The sequence below is a fragment of the Parambassis ranga genome, chromosome 9, assembly GCF_900634625.1.
Source record: "Parambassis ranga chromosome 9, fParRan2.1, whole genome shotgun sequence".
Lineage (NCBI taxonomy): Eukaryota > Metazoa > Chordata > Actinopteri > Ambassidae > Parambassis > Parambassis ranga.
The window spans coordinates 8,309,759-8,333,002 of record NC_041030.1 but is presented as its reverse complement, the minus strand read 5'-3'; the positions used below and the strand labels follow the sequence as shown (position 1 = coordinate 8,333,002).

Sequence of the window (23,244 nt, the reverse complement as noted above, 5' to 3'; positions counted from 1 at the left end):
AACATGGCTTTTATCTGACATGTTGAGTAAATGTCAATGTCATGCTGAATCTGTAATGTGAGCGGAGTTTGATGCACACATACTTGTAATGATTTTTTAAAATAACTCTCTGGGGAACTCTCATCCTCTGTGGCAGATGATATCAGAGTGATCTACAATGGGCAACTGATTGAAAGCATGTATTTATTGATTCACGCTCACTGAGATATGAGTGTGAGAAGGAGCATGCACTGTTCAAATAGCCGATTAGAATCAAGGCCCGATATACATAGAACGAGGCCTTGCAGTCTACACCTATAGCTGGTGTATACATTTAAATACAAGCCTGTAAAATTGCAGTAAAAAGTGGGTCAGGGTATTTACCAAGGTCATGTGTAGCAACAGTCCAGCTCATGAATAATTATTTGATCTATATTCTGCAGACAACAGTGTCCTTTCCCACCACCAATTCACCCTGGGGGTTACATGCTGCTTGACAGCAGAAAAAAAAACCTTTAACTTTGCTGTAGTCTGTGTGCAAACGACTGGATCTGTGTTATAGCTGTAACAAGGACAACACAATGTTAACATGCACTATTAAGGTCTTAAGGTCGAGCGTTAAACTGGAAAACAACCATGCAGCGGAAAATATGTTGCACTGGCTAGTTAGAATAATATTTTGCTTTAATTGAACACAAATTCCTCAATATGACTCATGAGCCTCCGCTCCAGTCACCACCTTGTTTCGGTCTTTTTTTTCCCAGCTCTTGTTACAGATAATTGCAAACAGACAAAGTTCCTTTTTTTAAAAAAAGTATGATGCAGGGCCAAAAAAACAAAAGATATCTGGGTCACATAGATGTAAGTTTTGTGCATGTATCATAACAAAAAAAAATGTTTTGGAATAGATTTTAAAAAATGAAAGCAGCGGAAACACATCCCTATAGACACACGTGACAGCCACTGCTATTAGCTGACAGGCTTGTGTGTGTGGATACAAAAAAAATCAAATCTTGAGCTCCAGTGTGTGGAGACTGCAAAGAGAGATGTTAAGGGGATATTCCATGCTTGCCAGGTGGGCAGTGGGCTGAAAAGGAGTGAAAGTGTGTGTGATGCAGAGGCATGGGGCTCCTGAGACCATGCACATAGATACAAAAAAATCTTCACTCATCTGTCGCCTGTCTGCTGAGATGACAGCATTTACCAGCTCAACAGACTCCCTAGCATATTGCCAGCAGCCTCTATAGCCATCACCGCTCTTTTTTCCTGTTGTTTTCTATGCTCTGGCTGTTTCTTTTACTATAAAGCTATTACTAAAACATATTCCTCCCTCTGTGTGTCTGGACATCTACTTCCACCTCTCATTTGTAATCTTTGCCAACATCTATGCCAACAGATGTGGGCATATTAGGGGTCAATTTTAACTACAAGAGGTGAAATTGCTGGAAAGCGTCCAGATGGAAGAGAGGAGGGGAGAGGCGAGGTAAGCAGAGGCGAGGAGAGCAGAACTGAGTCAAGGTGAGTTAAGGAAAAAAAGGACAAACAAGGAGATTCTGTACCTGATGCTGGGCCTCCTCCAGATTCCCACTGGCCCACAGAGAGAGCCCCAGACGATGGCGGATCTTCGCCTCGTCCTCACGCCGAGCCAGCTGCTCTGCAAGCCGCAGGCCTGTCAGAAGGGGAGGAAGCGGGAGCAGATGAGAGGGAGAGTAAAAATTATTCAAAGAAGACACACTCATAGGTATCGTTTGGAGTAACAGATGTAAGCATAGCGTGGTACTGATGTTCTGACAGTGAACAGGTTTGGATATTTGGCCTTGGTTGTAAAATACTGCTTGCACTGGGTCCAAAACACACTTACAAGCACACGCACACACACACACACACACACACACTCCTCTGCCACAGAGGGAAGCTGTTAGAACGCTAATCGGACTGCATAGTAATCAATGGTAAAGGCTGACTGGCTGAGCAAACACAAACACACGCTTAATGCTGATATAAAAGACACCACACATTATCATGAGGATGTCTGCAAATATTTGCAAACACATTGATGAGCTAATAATAGACAGCATGCAAACACACAGCCCAGGTCTGCTTTTTGATATTTGGTTTAACAGTTGTTTGGTAAACCAGGGGATGCCTGAATGTGTATGCACACATGCCTGTGTGTATCTAGGTGTGTGTGTTCAGTGTGCTTGTGTTAGATCACCTGGTACGCTCAGTTTGTTTTTCACTTTCAATTCCTCAAGCAGTGAGGCGTGTGTCGCCTCTTTGCATGTGTCCTCAGTCTGCCTACAGAGTACTTGGTTCTGCCCAATTACCGAGATGAAAATGCCACTCCACAGAGGACAATGATGGAGGGAAAAAACAACAGCTGTGGGGCCACACATCACCCACAAGGTGCTAAATGCATAGCAAGCATTTTGCAGTTTGCTAGTGCTCATGCACAGTCTCACTTAACACATGGTCCTTATTTGAAAGTCTATTCTCTCCATCCGCTTGTGTGATGGAAGGGGTCTGAACATGCTTTTGGTCAAAGAGCAGAGAAAATGGGCCAAGCCACCCTCGTCCGACTCTGCTTTTCACTGCATTCCTGGAAAACAGTCTGTGGCTGGACCAGATAAGCCAAGAACAGAGCGTGACCTGAAAAAGCCAGCCTATTCCGCAAGACCAGCACACCACGCAACCATAGACTTCATGGCTCCTCCATGGCCACGCTAGCCGGCAGCCTTTGAAGCCTGCAACAGTCTCCCCTCTCTCCTTATCTTTCCACACACCCTCCCCTCTGTCTGCCTCCCTGCCCTCTCCCCCCATGCATCTGCTGTGCTCCTCTCCTCCTCTAGCTCCTGTATTCATTTTCTCATCTCTGTGCCTGTGTCTCTTTGGCCCCCCTTCGCTCTCTACCTGTTTCATCTTTACTGTGGTGGCAGCGCTTGCGGGGACTCTGCACTGCTTAGGGCTCATTAGGCGCTGGAGCAAGAGAGAGGAAACAGATCTAAATTATCCTTTTCATTCTCTGACAGGCTCACCCCTCACTCATCTCAACTCCAGCTCTGAGCCTTTCATGTGCATGTACACACACACACACACACACAACCTTTCTTCCTCTGAGCTACTCTGTGATAGTTCTTTATGATCAAGCCCGAATGTCAACCAACTCTATGTTTTCTTTATTCTCCAGTTGACAGTGAAATAATACATGTGAATTATGACTCATGCTGATCTTCGTCTTTCTCCTCCGCCCGACTGCCATCTTCTCTCTATCTCTCTCTATGTTTCCTTCCCTCCCCAACTCTCTCACTCCCTCTGTTCTCCCGCTCTGTATCATTCAGTGTCTGTCACTGTCACTGTGCGTGCCTTTGGTGCGCCCCGCAGGCACAGTCACGTAGCAGCGGCTGACATGAGGATGTGGCCGTGGCTGGCTGCACCCTGAAGAGCAACTAGAGAACACTTTAAAGGCTGCTTGACAGCTGGGTGAGAGATCGTGTGCTGCCCCCTCAGGCCCACACACCTCTGCTTTCAGACACAAACCTTACGTTCAAACACCACATACACGTTTCATGCGCTGCAAATAGCATAGGCATATACACATAAAGGCAACATATGACAGCACAGTGCTGTTTTGATCATGACCACATGTGGAACAGTGTGTGTGAAATCATTTAAAAATGGGCGACCATTTTCAGACAATCTCCCCGGGGAGACAGCATTGATATTGTTGCACTGGATTGTACAGATGAAAAGAGCCACAAGTGGTTTAGCACCAGAGGGAAAAGAAGATAAAAAGAAGAAGATCGAGAAAAAGAAATCCACTCTGCCCTCACCTCCTCACTGCTACAGTAACTGGCCAATTGTGTCATGAGGGGCATGTGATTGTCAGACACAGAAATTCCCTATTAGACACTACAAAGATGGGGCATAAATCCTAAACAAAGAAGCTGCCCTAAAGGAGTTTTCACACTAAAAATGCACCAGTTTCTCCACTATTGCTGACTCTCAAATGTACCAAATGACAGCAATGTGGATTGTACAATGTTAACAACCCTATTTAAAATTCATCTTGCACAAACACAATTCTACAATGAATGGATGGTAAGGCAAGGCATTTGCATTAAGTTAAGACCTGGATATTGGTATTTATGTTGCTCAGTAATTTATAAGATAATGAAAAGACAAACTGACAAAATCAGTAACTCACTATGCCTACAAGCCTACAAGCTCTAAATACTGCAATAACATTCAGGATTTATGGCATAAAATAGTAGTGCTGAAAAGTATGAGAAGACTGGTCCAGATAATCGCATGGAGGTACATACCAAAACAAAACATCTCCAAAACAGAAGGATTTGTGGGTGTTTCCATTATGCAGGAGTTAGTGCATGGTTACCAAAAATCAGACCCAGTGACATTGTCATGGGTGACTGTGGGGTCTTTGTGGCCTGACCCCACAAATGAGACATTTTCTGGAAAAACTCTTAATGATAGACCACACATTAAGTTTTAAGATGGACAGTGGAGCAATGGAAGCTTTCTTTACATCATGTGGATGCATGTGTGTTATTTTCCCAGGGAAAAGATGGCAGAAGGTGCATTATGAGAAAGAGGCAAGCTGCCGGAGGTAGTGAGGTCTTCTGGGCAATATTCTACTGGGAAACCTTCGGGTGTGTTCATATGGATTTCACTTTTACACCAGCAACCACAACACTGCTGCAACACACCCATTAGGTGATTTAAATGTCATAGCTTCTTCAGGTTATCTAAGCCTGGCTAACATCATTCACATTTCTAACAAAATATAGGTGTATATTGTTATTCCATTGGTTAGTTCCATTAGGTATTGTGCAGGGAAAGTGTGATACCTCCATTAGTCGCTACAATGACTGCATTGATTTAATGACACAATTGATTATGTTAATCATTGAAAAGAGCATCTTGGTGTGAAATGACTCTTGTGTTTACAATTGATAAAGTCCTGTTTTATGTGGTACAATATAACATGACAAGAAAAATGACTTTGAAAAGTCGTGTAGTGACAAAACTCACATCTGCCGTTACAGCAGTTGTTACTGCCATTGCAGTTACATTGGAATATAATTGGCTATCATTCTGTATAACTGCGCAACACATAATAATCAGCTCACACATATCAGTAAAGACATAGTGATTTGGAGGTCACATGTTGTCAGCGGTATCCGGAGAAGCTTGGAGCCAGCCTTTCTATCCCTCCTTCCAATTAATCTTTTCTAGGAAATAAAAAATAAAATAAAAAAATACAAGCAGTGCAGCATTGAAAAAAATAAATGATAAAAAAAGAACAAAACTAGCAGTAGAAGTTAAAAAAAAAAAAAACTCAAAGGAAAAAAACCATGCCAACTTTTTGGTCTGGGTAGGTTGGCCATAAATAATTGGCTGTCAAGGATAGTGAAGGTACTGTTCTTTTTCACAGCCCGACTAAGGAACAATACAAGGACAGTGCGGGGGACAACAGGAGGACAGGGTGGAGACAGAATGGCCTGTCGCCTTTGTTTCCATTAAAGCTCAACAAGCAGGCCTGCAGAGGGTGTATGGGTCACTGCAGACCCAGCTAGCTCTAATACAGCAGACGGGGGAGAGATAGAGGAGATTTATTCCTGTTCCCTTGCACTCACTCCCTGCAGGGTGAAATATACAAAAGTCCTCCTACACAAGCTCCAATTTTCTTGGATTCAAACAGAGTTTGGGTCGTAACACAGTGGGTGTGCCTAAGCATGAAGCCCGTCAATGGGCACTAGTAATGCTGGAAGTGTGGTCATTCAGCTCACATCCATGAATGCCTCCACTTGTCACATCCTCACTGACAAACACTTCCTGCACTGTCACCGGCATAATGAATTTTTGAGAGGCCAAGCTGCAGGTTTTTATTTCACCATAATCTGTGGGGGACAATGAAGCGTGAGAGGTAGGAGTCTGACAGCCACTGTGTGAAAAGATCCTTTGGCAGCTCACTGTAAAGAACCATCTGAGAAAGTAGATACAGAGGTGTGAAAAACAGCTAGCAGTAAACAGAAAAAAAAATGCCTTGGCATGCATTCTGATCGGTTTGCACACAGACATACACACACAAATGCTGGTATACCTATACAACTGAGAAGACAACACAGATGCATAATACACACTCAAAATCCCCCTGTGCACTTATAACACATAAGCACAAAAGCCTAAGCACACACACATGCACACAGCCTAATAAAACGTGGCAAAGGCTTAGCAACAAATAGGCTCTGAATTTCATATTCATGAATTCACAAACTCTAAGCCTATCAGCTCAGGCAACAAAGGCAATCCTCTCTCCTGTTACCCCTGACTCACTCACCTTCCTGCAGGTACATGACAGCTTGTGAGTAGTTTTGCAGTGCGTGGTGTGTTCTCCCCAAGCTGCCATAGGCCAGTGTTTTGGCAGCCAAGTCATTAGTCTGAGCCGCCACGCTTAGGTGCTGTTCTTGGAACACAACTGCACGCTCGTAGTTTCCTAGCGACTCATAGGTAAGGCCCAAGTTGCCATACGCGCGGGCCTGACGTGTCGTACTGCCTGCTTCCTCTGCAATCTCCAGGTCACTTTGGTGGCAGCGCAGGGCTGTCTCATACTCTCCCATAGCTTGATACACAGCACCCAAACCGCAGCTGGCATCGCCCTCCAGTAGTCTGTCCTGGGTGTCGCGAGCAATAGCCAGTTGACGCTCAAGACAGGAGATGGCCTGCTCGTAATTTCCCAGCTGGCTGTGGAGAGCGCCCAGCTCACCGTACGCCTGAGCCTTGCCGCCACACTCCCCAAGCTCATGAGCAACAACGAGCCGTTTCTCAAAACACACCAGTGACTGCTGTAGGTTTCCCATGGCCCTGCAAATGAAGACAGAAAGCCAATGAGCATTAAACTGAAGCAGAGTCGCAGAGATAACAAGTCGCCACAACAACCTAAAAGAGAACATGTCATTAGCGTTTTCTGTTAAAACAGAATGAATATTGAGGAATCTTCCCTGATACTTTACTGGAGAACTAGAAGCAAAGAGTTCATTTTTTAGAGATAATTTCAGTTGAAGCCTCAATGAAGCATAGATATCCACTACTCAGTAACTGCTGATGTAGACAGTTTATGGGTAAGCCTATACTGTATTTGAGGCATGATATAAAATTTCAAAGTAGACCATTTGGAATGAAGGATAACAATGTTTACCATCCTCTATTATAGGATGTGGGTCATCTGTCAAAGGATCCCTGCTTCCATCCTCTTATGTGTTGAGAGGCATTCATTTTATCAGAACATTTTTATTTGCCTTTGCAGTCTTCAAACAGACTTTATTCACACTCTCAGGCTCACCAACAATTGCTGGATGCTGGTTGAAATGGAGCATTAAAAGAATAAAAGCCTTTGACTTAATTAATGTTGTGTGATAGTGTATTTGCTTGAATAAAAGCTGCTGGAAGATGGGAAGGGTTTGTGTCTGATGTCTATTATTCCCTTCTGAACTCATGCATGGCTAATACTGCTGTGTGCGATTGCTGTGGTGCCACGCTGATGACGCACAATGAGAAGAAAATCATCTCTGAAATGAGGATTTTAGCGAGCCTTTCGTGTTTTATTTTGCAGTGTTCCATAGTCTCCCAGGTTGCTATCAGTTTTTTGAAGCATGAGGACAAATAGACGGGAGAGGAGACACAAGATGTAAGAGGTTGAAATAACTACGCTTTCCTCAGTTTCACACGTCTGTGTGCCAAAGCCACTTTGCATACAGATAAGACTAGGGCCACTAGACTGCAGCTGAGACAGCTAGCAGAAGACTCATATCTAGCAAATTGTCTCTATTAACTATGGTGGTCCTTGACAGTGAGCACAGGGAGACAAACTGTATGCAAAGTACTGGATTATTAGCAAAACCCAACACGATTATCTGCTGCACCAGACTCACCTGTGTCCATTGCCTAAGCCTCTGTAGGCTTTCTCTTGGTCCTGCATTCGATTGAGGCTCTGGGCCACTGACAGATACTGGTCATAGTACTTGATGGCTTCCTCAAAGTCTCCCAGAGCCTCATAACAGTCTCCCAGGTTTCCATAGGCCCTGCCTCTGTCCATTACAGCTTCATTGCCGCTCAGCTGCTGTAGAGTTGCCAACTGTTGCTCCAGGTAGCCAATAGCTTCCTCCATTACTCCTACATTCATTTTGGTGATGCCCATGTTTCCATAAACCTGAGCCTCCACGACTGGATCCTTCAACCTCCGACCTAGCTCTAACTGCTCCTCGTAGCTCTTGAAGGCCATGGCATACTTCCCAAGTGCCATATAAACAGCTGCCAGGTGACCATGAGCTTTGCATTCTCCAGACACATCGCCAAGCTCTTGGTACACCTCCAGCTCCTGGGTGTGGTAGCCCAGGGCTTTGTCGTATTTCTGCACAAGTCTGTAGGTGGCACCAAGGGCAGCATACGCACAGGCCTCCATCCTACGCTCTTTGACCTGAAACAAAAGAATGTTTCACCTCATTAGCATAATGAACATTAGTGAATTATATTAAAAAATCACATTACAAAAAAAATAATAGAACAGACCTGGTGAGCTAAAGCCAGTTGCTGCTCATAAAACTGAATGGCTCCAGCCACGTCCTTTTTACACACAAATATGTCTCCCAGGTTGCCTAGAGCTCTAAAGCGAGCCTGTGCATTGTTCAGGGACTGGGCCAGAGACAGTAGATATTTCTGACACTCCTCTGCCTTAGTGAAGTCTCCTAGGGCCTTGAAAGCCAAACCAAGGTTACAGTATGCCTTGGCCTGACTCAGTTTATCATGGAGGTCCTTGGCCAGGGCTAAGTCCTGCTCATAGTATTTGACAGCATCCTGGTAGTTGCCCAAGCAGTAGTGGGCATACCCCAGATTGTGACAAACCTTCCCTTCACTCTCCATGTCTTGAAGGTCAGGGGACAGCCGGAGGTACTGCTCATAGTAGGGTACAGCCTGAGGAAACTCTCCTCGAGAACAGTGAAAGTTGCCCAGGTTTCCCAGAGCCCGTGCCTCACTCTGGACATCTCTGAGCTCACGAGCTATGTTGAGGTGGTTCTGGTAATGCTGCAGAGCACGATCATGAGCACCCAGAGCTTGGTAGGCTACAGCTAGATTGCCATGGGTGGAGGCCTGCGATGCCCGGTCATTGACCTCCATGGAAATCTGCAGCTCCTGGCGGTGGTATCGAACAGCCTGGTCAAAGGCTCCCAGAGCATTGTAGGCATTGCCCATGTTCCCATAAGCTCGGCCCTGAGCAGCATAGTCATTCAGCTCCTGAGCGATGGCCAGGTGTGTTTTGTGTAGTTTCAGTGCAGTCTCATAGTCCCCCTTCATCTGGTGGATGATGCCTTTGGAGAGACGAGAGAGAGCAAGAGGATGAAGTTAAAGACCCATTCAGGGGGAAATTGTAATTGAGTCAAATTCAAGTGCCTCGTCAGCTCTTCATGTACAAAACAAGTCATTTGGTTGTTAAAATATGCTCTCCGAGCCATCTGTTCTCTGCTTACACTACACACTCTCCCGGAGAATTATGGTCATTAAAATGTAGTGCAATCAAACAGAATTATTATAACACCAAAATAGAATCTTTTGATTGTTTAAGCTGTCTTTGATGACTGGGTCTTACAGGGATTTTACAAAAATCAACAACTTTTCCAGAGGGTTGAAATTAGCTAGGAGAGAAGAAGAAAGAAAGACAGAGGGAGTAAAAGTAGAGGAGTAGATGGAAAGCTCAGCAAACAACTTTAGAAAAAATGAGTGTGGGGAAACAATAAATAATGGAAAACCTGGTGCATTGGGCGTATTATCTCTGATAAAATACTATCCTCTGAAAAATAATAGCTTTACCCCACAGCCAGGCAGCCATCTGGTACACACATATATACCCACACACAACAGTCTAACAAATGTGCACCAACACCTATATACTCATGCACGCTGACAAATACACAGCAGAGTGTAAAGAGACATCAGAGCATATCTACCGTATATCTCCTCCTTCCCTCTGAGACTCACCGCTAATCTCTGTCTCCTCTTTTGCATTGTCACCCCAGCTTTCAACAATAATAATAGCACAGATAATATTAAAACCTACTGATAGGGAATGCAGGGTGGCTGCAGGCTGCTGGATGGAGACAGAAAAACTCAACTGCAAGGCAAATCACACAGTTTTTCATGCACCACGCAGCCTGAACATCATCGCTTTGCTGCATCAGCATGGAGTCTAATGGGGTAGCAGGATGGAGATGCAGCCACTGACAGGACACGAGGGGTTGGAAACGGTTCTGGTGCCAGAGTGGGTGGGAACCTGGGACGCAGAGGGGCTCTGTGGCTTGTGGTGAGTATGTGATGGTGCCGCTGGGATTAGTTACCGCCATGTGTGTTTTCCCATTTATTTCATCCGAAACCTGCCACAATATGGGACTGAGCACAGACTATGTAAACAGTGGGAGTAAAGCTAAACATACAGCTCAAGTCCTGCAGAAAGAACACAGTAGATGTGGATTTGTAGTCCCAAAGTGGCTAAAAAAATACTAATAAAATAAAAAACAGAGCAAGGAGCAAGTGACTATGGAAACAGCTTTGGTGCATTATAGTTTGTGCATAGTGCATTATTATAGTAATATTATATCTCATCACTAAATTAAGTCTAAACCTGCCTTACAATTAGACAGAAAATAATCTGCAAATAGACTGGATTTTTTAAGTTGGTAAAATGTAACCAACCCCTAGTTGAGACAATGTTTCAGCATGTAGTACAGACCTACTGACAAATAAAAGTCTGATTTGTTGTTTGTTTGCTTCCTCTTGTTCTCAGGTTAAGGTGATACAACCTGAGCTGACCATGTAATCATCAGGTCAGAGCCTTTGCAGAGTTGGCATGCTAGAAGTTTCACAGAGTAGAACACAGAGAGAGGCTGTGCTGCCACAGGAGACTTTCTAGATAAGCTAAATCCATGTTGTTGATGACTATGTACAGTACAATTACAGTAAGTGAGACTTCTGGGTTTTAGGATTCTGCTGGCACAGACATTCTCTCCACTTTGGACCAAACCCCTCTGCTTTGGAGTCTTTCCTAGTAGTGGAAGCATGTTAAGATTCACAGCAGGCTAGTTGAAAGAGCACTGACAGCTCTCACCACAAAGTCACTCCCAAGGTTATGTTTTCCCCAATAGAGGCAGATCTTACTGAGGATATAATGCCTACTGATGTATTACCAGCAAACATGTTCCATGCTGTGGGCTAAAAATAGATCTGGGGCTTGGGGATGGATGATGGGGTAAAGGAGACAGGCTGGACAGAGGCTGGGGGAGAGTGGCTGGGCTGCAGGTTGGGCTTAGAAGCTGCACCCAAAATTGCTTCGAGCCCTAGGCTATGCCTGAAGCCACATTTAAAGGAAGAAAATATTTTCTGTGCACCCCCCATATGGTAAGAAGATTACGGAACCCTTCAGGAATAGTATCCAGCAGAATAGTAAATAAAACCATACCAAACATGATGGTAAATACTGCTGTAACACATAAAAATGGGAATTAGTAAGGGGAGGGGGTCTAGATGATAAGGCCACAGCAGCATGGAGTCTAAATGATCACAACAAAGAGCAATCCTGGAGCTTAATTTAACCTCTGGTTTTACTGTAAGTCTGCGATTAAATGCCTTTGAGTCAAATGTATTAAGTAACTCAGCTCAATCATTTCTCTTGCGCGCACAGCATAAGACAAAGACAGGAGGAGGCACTAACCACAGCATACATTTTTATTCAGAGCCCCAACCATCCCCCCATGACCAAAGACATTAAAAGCATGGCAATGTGTTGTCACTTTTCATTACACAGCTGGCTGTACATAGAGGGATATGCCGCAGTGAAGACTTTGAGGGATGGTGCCGTGTTCTGAGTAAATCACTGTGTCATTCTTCCAGGAGCTAGGAAGGTCTAGAGCCCTGCTGCCTACAGTGAACTAAGAGGATTTCTACCAACAATGGGTGCTGCTGCCACTGGGTTGAGGTGATAGCAGGAATAGAGGAGCGATGACCAGCCTGACTATAAACTAATGACTTGAGTGTGTTTCTCATTTAAAATTTTAGAATGAGGTCAACATTATAATTTACATTCGTGTTTGAGAAACAGAGCAGGATACTGGATTTGTGGTGTTGGTGGAAATTTAGCTTATTTTTCAGTGTGCACTTTATGGAGACTGGCACGTGTAAAATATGAAAATAGGGAAGTAAGACTAGGGATGGAAATCCCAAAGAGGTTGGACAGTTTTCACAAAACATTTTATCCAACCACAGCTAGCATAAATTGTTTCAAAACTCCAAGTACCTTATATTATTTTAGAAATAAATCAGTTGAGGGTAATTACTAATGGAGACTATGTCTAACAAATTAAGACCACTCTGTTTTCTGTTTGTGATCTCAGTGTACAGAGACAAGACTTAAAGCATTAAAAGGATGCAATATAGCGTAATTATACATGCTGCATTATAATGCACAATACACAATAGTGCATCTTATGATCTGTTGGGGGAAGCAGTGAGCTGAAGCAGATATTAGATCCTCCTGGGGTCTGCAGGAAGGGGTGGAGCTTGGGGTCTGGGCTTAGAGTACCAAATCCTCACTTGCAGACACATACATCCCCTACATTCTGACTGACAGAGAGAGAAAGGAGGAAAAGACAGGGTATAGATATATGAACGCATGCTCGGTGGGTGGTCTGCAGAAACACAGGGTCCTCCAGGTGAGCCTGACCCTCACCTCTACTTTAGTCACTTACTAAAACAACTGTTTGCACTGTCCCTATGCATGACATGATTCCTCTTACCACTTAACCAACATTGTTTTGTCTCAGCTGTGTCACATTTTTTTGCACTGCAAAATCTCCTATCTGTTAAGGAACTGATCAGATTTCATGCTGAATTTGCAGATGTGCTGGAAAAGGGGGCACAGTTGCTTAATGCAGAGGGATGCCACAGCCCTTTTGCTTCATGTAATAGTTCTGCAGAGAGTAAAATAATAGCCGCATACAGTGAGATACACAGTTTAATGTAAGGACAGGGACTATAGGAGAGTGCGTTTCACAGGGCCTCCAGTCCAGTTTCTGGCTCTGTCCTCAGTCATGAGATTGAGGGGGCCATGAAAGGGAAAACACGGAGCATCTGCTGCTTTTCCAAAAACACAGTAGCTTGGGTAGGAAGCTCCACTTAAATCTACTCAAGAGGGGAACATAAGACCAGATCCTAATAACCCAACCACCTTTACACCTCTTCTCAAGCCGCTGTTCCATTTGCCCCTTTTACTAATATTTACTTAACGCATTTACGCCATTAACAACAAGAGTTGGAGACGTCACCAGTTTCAGATTTAATGCGCTTTTTGTGTATATGGGTCTTTGGCTGTCTTTCTCCTTACAGCCTTCTTTCATTTGACCCGTCTGGGCAATTAGGCTTGCTAAATTCCTCTGTATATTCATCTCTCTCCTGCTCCCTTTCCTGGTCAGACTAATACTATATATCTAGAGTTGCTGCTGTTTCCAAAGGCTTAGGTACAAAACTGAATAATCTCTCTGCTTCAGGGCTCCAGGCTAGTCTGGTCCCTGTCTGTAGTTAGCTCCAACTGTGGCCCATCTAAAATCCGTACTGGAAAAGTACTGGATTTGTGTCCACACAACCACAATGTCACTATGATGCAGTAACATAATACAAAAATATTAATGTATCTTATGATTTGATTTGATTATTTGACCAATTCATATCACTTAAAAGGCCATTTAATACTTTCGTCAGCTCTCACTTGTCAGGGTCAGAGGTTCTATACTATTTCAATACAACTGAGTAGAACTATCACATAATACAACTCAAATCATTGATCTGTCTGTTTCTGCAATGTGCCGCCATATCAACCCTAAATGGAACAGAACACTTCCTTAAAGAGTCATTGTTTTGTTTTGGAAATTCAGATTCACATTGCAAATGACGCGCACAAAGTTTTTCACTTCTACACTGATGTTGTGTACTGTTATTTTGGATTCCAGTGATAAACACAGAACACTGCAGTGCATATTATCTGACTATGTGCTGTTTTGTGAACTCTTCTCTCTATTGTTTTCCTCTTTCTGTTGCTTTTGTTTTTATGAACACCAGCAGAAAGCCTTCCCCAGGGATGCTGGATAAAAGGAAGAAGAAAAAAAAATGCTTAATTAGGGCTTTTACCTCCGGCCCTTCCAACTGATGGGAGTCAACAGTTCATGTGACTTCTTTGAGACATATGGTCAAATGAGTAGGTGTGAAAAAATGCCAAGCTAAAACAAACACTTCCAAACAAACTTCTTTCAAATCTCTTTGAAGTCAAACGCACAGGGAAAATAATACCATTTAGATTCTGTTTCATGAATACCAGAAATGTCAACTACATGGCATCCCACTGCTTCAGTCCTCTCAGATATTAAAAATTGCTGACTAGGGGGTAGGTTAGCCAATTAATGAATAATAAATGGGGCAGGGATGCAACATTTTCATATCCTTTATAGGTCAGAGTGTGCTGAGCCAGGGCTGCTGGTACCGCTGGGCATCACGGTTAGATATTAAAGCATGGCAATCTCTATACAACTGTACCTCAAAGCCATTTCAGCTGCTGCTCCACCCACACTACACGCAACATTAAGGACAAGCTGAGAGGGCATAATAAAAGTTTGCTCTTTCCTGTTTCCACAACTTTCGCTTCCCATCACTCGCACAATGTTTTTTGGCTTTTATCATTGCTCGTTAATCTTCACTCGATCATCCATTCCCTTTTTGTGCACAGCGTAAAGGCAGGAGTTTTTTTTTTTTGAAGTCGGAAACAACATCCTGTTAGTTTTAGCCCATATCTTTTTGTGCTAAGCAGCCTTGCGGGCGCTGAAGACAGAAAAACAATGCACGCCCCATTGCAGCAAACAAAAACAACAACAATGGGGCAATTACAGACTGATGCTTCACAACCTCCACTTCATTCTCTGTTATCTTCATTATTCAGCTCCTCTTGAATCAGCTATTAAAGGTAATTAAGCGATTCATCAAGTCAGTTTCAATTACTGGGAGCTTGACAGCTGCAGATTACAATCAGTAGGGGTGAGGGGAGAGATGAAGAGAGTGAGAGAAAGAGAGACAGAGAGAGGGGCATCAAAAAGTGAAGAGAGAGAAAATAGACAAGAAGTACTAACAGATCAAGCAGCTCTGAGATAGGCAACAAGCTCCCCTGGGGGTCAAGTGTTACTGTAGCCACATGATGGTCCAGCTTGTTCAGTCTGTCTCCAAGGAGCAACAGGCTGCATCGCCACCACCCACTCATTTAGCTGCTGCTCTGTCAGAGGAGCTCTTTGATACTGTATCAGCCACACTATCATTACTCTGCCGTGGACTGAAACCACTGTAAGGCTGCAGCTAATATTAGTTTAGCACTCACGCTGTCATAATGACAATCATGCAACTGGAATACAGGTGCTGCAGTACATGCATGAAGAATGTACTGTATAATCAAATGGGTTTACAGGAGCCCCAAATGTATGACACCCAGTTACCAGCTCAAAAACCAGGGAAGTGTTACAGCTAAGAGCAGAATGTGTGACCATTAGGGCTGGTCAAAGGACGGCTTCAATTTATGTTTGGCTGATTAACCCTACTCTCTGCTTGTACAATTTTGCACATTAAGTTAGAGAATAATTCATCTGGAAGGAACTATCATGCCTTTTAGTTGTCCATTAGAGTCAGGTTTACTACCATCTTGATAGCTATCATAAGTCATTCAGTATAAATTGTAATTGCAGACTAAATACAGAAGAATAGCCCATATCATATATCTCACAGGGTACTGGAACCCTAAAGGGGCACCTTTAGCCCTTAAGTTACTATTATCAGTACAATAACAGACTAAGGTAACCTTGCTAATAGTTACATGTTTGCATTAATTGCATTATAAGATTCAATTGAAATATCTAAATGTATATTTAATATCTATAATATATATCTCATATTTATTTCTTTTCTAATCTAAGAATAAGAAGATGTATTTATTCTCTCACAGGTAGTGTTATGTGATGACATTCTCTCACCGCAGAACCACCTTTGATCCCCAATGATTTCCCTGTTTACTGTGCAGAAAGTAGTGCTTAATGTAACCCTTAAATGTTGTATCCAAAGACAACTGTGACTGCTGTATTTTATCTAACTAATATTGAAATACTGAAAAGAATACTGCGTATACCGCACATTTAAATGAAGACAAAGGAATGCACTTTAGAGCTGAAAGCTCTTCACTGTATCCCCCAACAATTAACTTAGGCAGTTGTTTTGTTTTGGGCACTGATATTGAATGGTGATGTTTAATCTCATCAGCCCTATTTGTTCTGCATTGTTTCAGAAACTTAAGTTCAAGGCAGTACACTGACTAAAAACACCCAGGTGCTTCCTTATCTTTGAGGATGTGCTTTGACATAAAAATATCCTTTTACTGCTGGACACTGACTTTCACATTGTCTTCAGTGTTCAGACAGGAAGACACTCATCTGCTGAACAGAGAACATGCTTTGAGCGGACTTTTAGCTCAAGTGATGGAACGACTGCAGGATCCCACCAGATACAAATGTAAGAGTGGCTGTTAAATCTGAACATGAATCTTTATATTCACTGCACTCTATAGCTGTACCCAATCCGGTTCTTTATGGCAGATTTCACAAACAATTACTTTAATTATAGATTAATCTCCCAATTATGTTCTTGTTTATGCAGTTAACAGTAAACACCTAAACCCCTACTGACTAAAAGCCTTGGAGTATTGTAGAAGGGTTGTATGAACAGTAAGACTTTGTGTTTTCAAATTTATTTCCCAAAGCCAAAGGTAATGCATTCAACAATTGCAGCATGACTCAGTCTCGGATCTGATGCAACAAAAAAGCTGCTTAATTTCCTATTAATAAAGTAATTGATTAATTAGCTAATCCCCACGTCTCTTAAGCAGCAGTACCATTGCACAGTTTGCAGTTTTCATACTTGTAAGTCCTCACTCAGCTTATAAATGTCTCATGGACACATTAGTCAAACTCAACTTTCCACATTGCATCACTAAACTGAAAACTGATGCAACAAACCACTTCCAACAGATTTTTCTTCACCCGGCACTATTTTTGGACTTGCTAATCAAGCTCATCTTGCAATCCAAGAATAACAGGCTGTTCTACCTGAAATCTAAAAAAAAATAGCTTAGAAGCTAATGGTGATGCTGTGTTTCACCACGGAGGGCGAATAACACACTTGTTACAAAAGCTGACCACCTTGCATACATACCCAAATTGGAGGAGGCCCTTCCCTCTGCAGCTCTGTCCTTCAAGCCTTCAGCGATGGACAGCTGCTGTTCATGGTACTGCTTGGCCCTCTCTAGGTCCTGCATACAGCGGGCAGCATGACCCAGTCCTGCGTAGGCTCTCATCTCGATGGACTTTTCCTCCAGCTCCTGGGCAAGCTCCAGAACGTGAGTATGGTAAGACATGGCCTTGTCAAAGTTACGGTGGTAGTGGTAGGCACTACCCAGGTTACTATAGGCCCGGGCTTCCTCTCGTTTATTTTCCAGGGCCTTGGCGATACCGAGGTGCTGTTCGTGACACTGGACAGCGTTATCAAAGTCTCCCATGGCGATGTAGACGGCACCCATGTTTCCCAGCTCGCGAGCCTCAGACAGCTGATCCTTGGACTGCTTGGCCAGCAGGACACACTGCTTGTGGCTGGCTAGGGCATTTGGATAGTCCCCTATGGCTGTATATACATGGCCCAAGCTGCTCAGTGCCATTGAGGCAGCCTGAAGAAAGAGAAACAAAGACAGGCAGCAAATTAGAAAAACAGTGATGTAATAAACACTAGGCAAATGAAATGTCAAATATCCCCATTAATTATAGCCGCATTCTATCAACAGTGGGCATTTTTGTTGCATCTGGATCACAGAATAAAATGTCCCTCTACCCACAACTGTAGGACTTTTATATTATAAAGAAGAGGAGAGGAAAATTCTAAATTCTCAAGTCTCTTAGGAGGCTTACTGCTCAGAGCCCAAACATCAAACAAAAACCTGATTTGATTTTGTCTTTGCTGAGCAAGGAGGGGGGTAAAGTGTGATGCAGATCAGCGCAACAGCAGGCTTGTTTTAAAGCCGTCAGTTTGCCCACTGCAATCACGCTTCATGGTGTGCCACCAACAAGGGAACAAAGACACTCCTAATCAGGAGAGAGAGAAGAGGGGATTTAGCTTCACACCAGAGTTGTGGGAGGGTGTGGTGGGGGAAAGTGTCGTTTTGGCAAGACTGAAAACAAAAGGACAAATATTCTGTGTATCGAAACCTACTCAATCTTCCATTTTCACAGGCAGTGTCCACCTGTGAAAACAAAAGTACAGGGAGCAGCACATACTGTAACTGCAGAATCAGAAGCATAGCAGTGAAATGGTGAGGTTTCACAAAATGCAGACTTGACCTCCCATGTGACACCTTCACCGCTGGCTTATTAACTGTTTATACAGAGGACAAACAGCTGGGAATTGGGGTCAGTTGTCTTTGTGTGAACAGATGTTCAATTAATCATGCAGGGCCGGCTAATAAAGCTTCTCTTTCCTGACGTCCCACTCTGCATCCTCCAGCTATAGGAAGGGGGTTGGATGCAGGCCAGTGGAGAGGACAGACACCCTGACAGTGAAGGCCACAGTGCTGCCATGCTTGGAGCATCAGCAACAGGAATGAGCAAAATTATGTTAGAGGCAGGAAGTCAAAGGGGTTTAGAAGAGGCACAAACCCCTCCATCTTGAATTTACATCTTACATATTCTTTCTCAAATACTCTGAGCAGCAGATATTTTCACTTGCTCCAGCGCCACTAAATGAAAAATATTGAGCCTTCTGAATAAATGAAAAGTGCATTGTTAAGAAGAAGATCAATACAATTCCACTTTTAAAGACACACACTTCTGTTGAATCTTTCATAAATTCTTTTTCTAAATGCACACATCATACAACCCACCAGCCTATCTTTCCTTCATTTCACATAGCTGCTGATGCCTGGAACCAATTACCTGCTGACATAAGGACTTCCAGCAGTTTGCTCAAGTTTAAAGACTCGACAAGGCATTATACAAGCCCAGGGAGGCAATTACCCTCCGTCACAACTGTTGCTGTTTCATGTTCCCAGATAGCCTATCTAGAGCTGCTCAATTACATGTGCCTTTTGAAGCTTTGCTCCATCTCTCTGACTCAAACTTCCACTTTTCGTAGCAGAAAACAGAGAAGATTCCTCATCTCTGTCTGTCTTCTATCGAGTGCAGAGGAAAAGAAAGCGAGATGGGGGAGATGGGGGTGCGCAATCTTTCTCCAGTTGAGATGAGTTGCTCTTGTGATCAGTGTCCCTCTAAAGTGAGACTGCAACGTTGCATTTTCTCCTCAGATGGAAGCCAAGATGGGAAGATAATGAGGAGCCAGCCTTGCCAGTTACAGAGGATGCACTGTTTTGGCTCAGGGATAGACACTGGGACCATATGTATCGCCCTCACTCCTGACTGTAGTCCTTCCCACTAGTTTTGACTCCCCACAGTATTGCAAAATAACTTTCCGTCTAGAAGAGAAATAACACTGAAATACATCATTTCTGCCAAATTGACTTCATTCTAATTTGATCCTATTTCTTTTCCGCACTTATCTTTCCTCCCACCCTCTTACTCTCTCTCTCCTACTTCTCTAAATTCATCTGCAGAGTCGAATCTGATTGTGTTTACAGAGTCCGGTCCTTCTCCGGATGTGAGCTGATTTGATTAATCCTAACACTGTCCATTATAAACTGTTGATAAACCGCTGGCTCTTATCAGCAAACACATTTTGCACCAAGGGTCTCCTAATGAAAGGTAAACTAGTTCTTCCTGGGGGAGAGGAGGAAAGGAGACAGGAGACAGAGAAGCTGAGATGACATGTTAATCAGAAATGCTTGGCTCCGACAACATTATTCCATTTCTCTCCTCTGACAAGGACAGTGGTTTAGGATTCCTTGTTGATCCTCCACTGTCAGCCTCCACTGCTCTGTATGTTTATATTCTGCAGCACATAAGAGAAATGGCTGCTTTCATGGCACATGCTAGAAGTAATGTGTTATACTTAGCATAATTAGCCCCTTATGTCATGCAGCAGGGCTGCTCTTGATGGCTGGGCTTGGGCGCTATGTGAGTTCTGTGACTCTGAGCCCCTGGTGTGTGTTTTATTTCTTACCCTGGAACAGAAGAGTGCTGCCCACCACTTCACTGCTGCTGTACTGAGCTATGTGGTTGTGCCTTGCCTTGCAGCTGTGTGACTATGCCTTTGAAAATCCTCCTTCTTTCACTTTGGACTTTTGAGGTCTGATATACTCCAAACAACCAAGGCTATCATCACAGTTGGGCAGAACCTATGGGACAAGGCTGGTTGTCATGGAGATATAAATGGCTGAATTAAGGGCTGGATTAAGAGCTGGCCTAATAGAAGAAAGTACCATGACGACACTCGTAATCACTGGTGTGGGACGTCTTTCCGAGTGAGGGATAACGGGTAAACAAAGGCTTGGGTCAATGAACAAACAGGTATTCAATGCTATGATGTCAACAACATAAAACATCTCTAGTACAGCTTCTCTAGTACTCTCCTGCTTTCAATACCCACTTCTCTACTGATGCAGGCTTACACATTTCACACATGAAAACTGAAATTATTTCTCATAACAGCAAAAGTGGCAGGTAAGTTAGCATGTGAGAAAGAGAGAGGGTGTTAAACAGCCCACAGTGTCCCCTCTGTCCAAACAGCACGTGCTGCAGGAGGGCAGGGCAGCCACTACTTCAGTAAAGCACGGTTAATGGGATTATACGGAAGAGGAGAGAAGTCACTCTCTCTTGACATGAGGGGATGAAGAGCAGGTTTGATTCCATTACCACAGAGGTGGGAACAACATCCCTGTTCACTGTAGCAACACAGATGTTAAGCTGGTATGTCACTTTCCTCTATACAATACCCTTATTACCATGCATACGAGTACTCAAGAGAAAAATCAATGTGAATCACAAAATGTATTTTACACCATTAAACTAAAAAAGAAATACATTTTTTAATTTCATTTCACACAACTAAAAGTTGCTTGTTTTGACAAATATAGCTACTGCTGCCATTTCCCGCTTCGGTTAACCATCTAAGAAACAAACAAGCCACTGTGATACAAATCACTTCAAAAGCATGACTCACGTGAATGAAAAGACACTCAAAAAACTACACGCACCTCAGAATATTCCACTACACACACACACACACACAGCTGTCTAATTAAAAGGCTGTGTAGATGGAAGGTGGGGAGGACCATGCACCAGTGTGTCCCTTAACGAGCTGGGCTCAGGCAGCAACAGGAGCTGACTGGGAGGGAACAGAACTACATACTGGAGGGAGAGAGGTGAAGAGCGGTGTGGGAGGAGGGGGAGGAGATAAAAGGCTATAGGAGAGATTGTGTTTGAAGGATGAGAGAAAAGAATGCTGGAAACATCCCCCAGGCGAGGATGTCTTCAGATCTGAATTCACCTGCAGAGATGCATTTTGACAAAAAAGGAAACGTCTCAACTGTAATAAAGTCAGATGGAACAGACCAGTCAGAGATGCTCTCACAGAACCTTGATCGATGCTTTCTGAAAGAGCATCTTCTGTATATACACATAAACATGTACATTGTGAACACGAACGAGAGAGAAAAAGGAGGGAGTTTTCTGGAGGCATGCTGGTGATGCCATGGTGGGAGGCTGGGGGTGGGGATGGTTATGATAAAATATTCAGCCGGTTTTATGGGTGTATACTCCATTCTCTCTCCTCGCTCTGTGTTTGCACACAGATATGGATCCTACGGGAGCCACCATTAGATCAGCCAAATGACTGCCTCTCTGCCATATCAAAACCTTCTGCTTTTTTAAACAGGCAAATGCTGTGCTCTGCCAAGCAAGGGCAGGTACAGCTGTGCCTGATTGCTCTCTTTCACACATGCTTCTGAACGAACATGGACACACACACGAACACACAGCTCTGTTTCCATCACTTCAGAAGACATTACACTGACATGTATTCATTTGGTGGAGACATACTTTGTGTCTAATACATGAGCACTAAACTGGGGGCTGTTCAGACACCAGTGCTAGCTTTAGAAATGCCTCTGATACCAGCATCACTTTATGTTTTCCCTGTGAAAAACATTGCTAAATTGCTATCACTAGAAAGTGTTACACAAGTAGAAATCAATTCCTTTTTATCACCACAACTTGCTGTGCAAGATAATGTTTAAAAACAGGAAAGAGTATTTGATTTCACACTAAAAAGGCAGCATGAATTGTAAGGTTTTAAAGGGAACCAGTATTGGCAATTGTAACGCAATCTTGTAAAGCATTTGAAGAAATGAAGAGGACAGAGACAATATGAACAATACAACTATACTATTTCAAAAAAAATGTCCTAAATGGGCTACATTTGAATATTAAATACATCATTAATCATTGACTGGTCTCATTATGTGAGTGTATTAGCTTATAAGCAAATTTAAGGCAGGAAGAAAACAAATCCATGTTTCAGTATCATGTTAGATGGCAAGCAAACTTATACATCAAGTGGGTTATTCTGTAAACTGTTAACTGTGTGTAAACCACATAACCTCCATAAACAGTGACTCTTAGTTGCAACTTGAGTTGCTAGTTGGAACTGTAAACAATGTCTTCCCTGTCCTGTTGAGCCCATATTAACCTAACCTTTCCCCGCTGCATCTTCTGGAACTAAATTGTATACTCCTTCACTTTACCCTTTCGGAGTTTTGAAATGTATTCATGAACATCATAACTAATAATGAAAAGGCTGTTTCTGGTCAATAGAAAACAAATACAGACACCATAATATACCTGACCGATTCTTTAATCAATCATCTGAGTTAATCTGATCTATTAACAGTGATGAGATACCAGTGGAGCCACTTGTTCCTCTCTGACCTGTGTAACCTCTGGCTTGTAGATAAATGACGCCAGAAAGCCTGTGGCCTGATAATTCCTTTAGCCTTCACAGGACACATTCACAAAAGATTGATTGTCACTAAAGGTCAAGCTACGGGTAAGAGCACTCTGTCAGACGGTCACACACACTCACACAACAACACATACTGTACTCACACTAACAAGCATGCAGACACACTAA

General features: G+C 43.2%; 1 protein-coding gene across 2 annotated transcripts in view; it reads right to left on the bottom strand.

Annotated features, from left to right (window-relative positions):
- The window catches only part of LOC114441540 (tetratricopeptide repeat protein 28-like), a 146,558-nt gene that overhangs the window by 14,867 nt on the left and 108,447 nt on the right, over window positions 1-23,244 (bottom strand). For both annotated transcript variants that reach the window (XM_028414516.1, XM_028414517.1), the window contains 5 exons: window positions 17,332-17,839; window positions 8,566-9,362; window positions 7,929-8,473; window positions 6,338-6,861; window positions 1,539-1,648 (listed from right to left, as the gene is read on the bottom strand). In XM_028414516.1, the coding sequence (XP_028270317.1) occupies window positions 1,539-1,648; window positions 6,338-6,861; window positions 7,929-8,473; window positions 8,566-9,362; window positions 17,332-17,839 (2,484 nt within the window). The remainder of the gene's footprint in view (window positions 1-1,538; window positions 1,649-6,337; window positions 6,862-7,928; window positions 8,474-8,565; window positions 9,363-17,331; window positions 17,840-23,244) is intronic.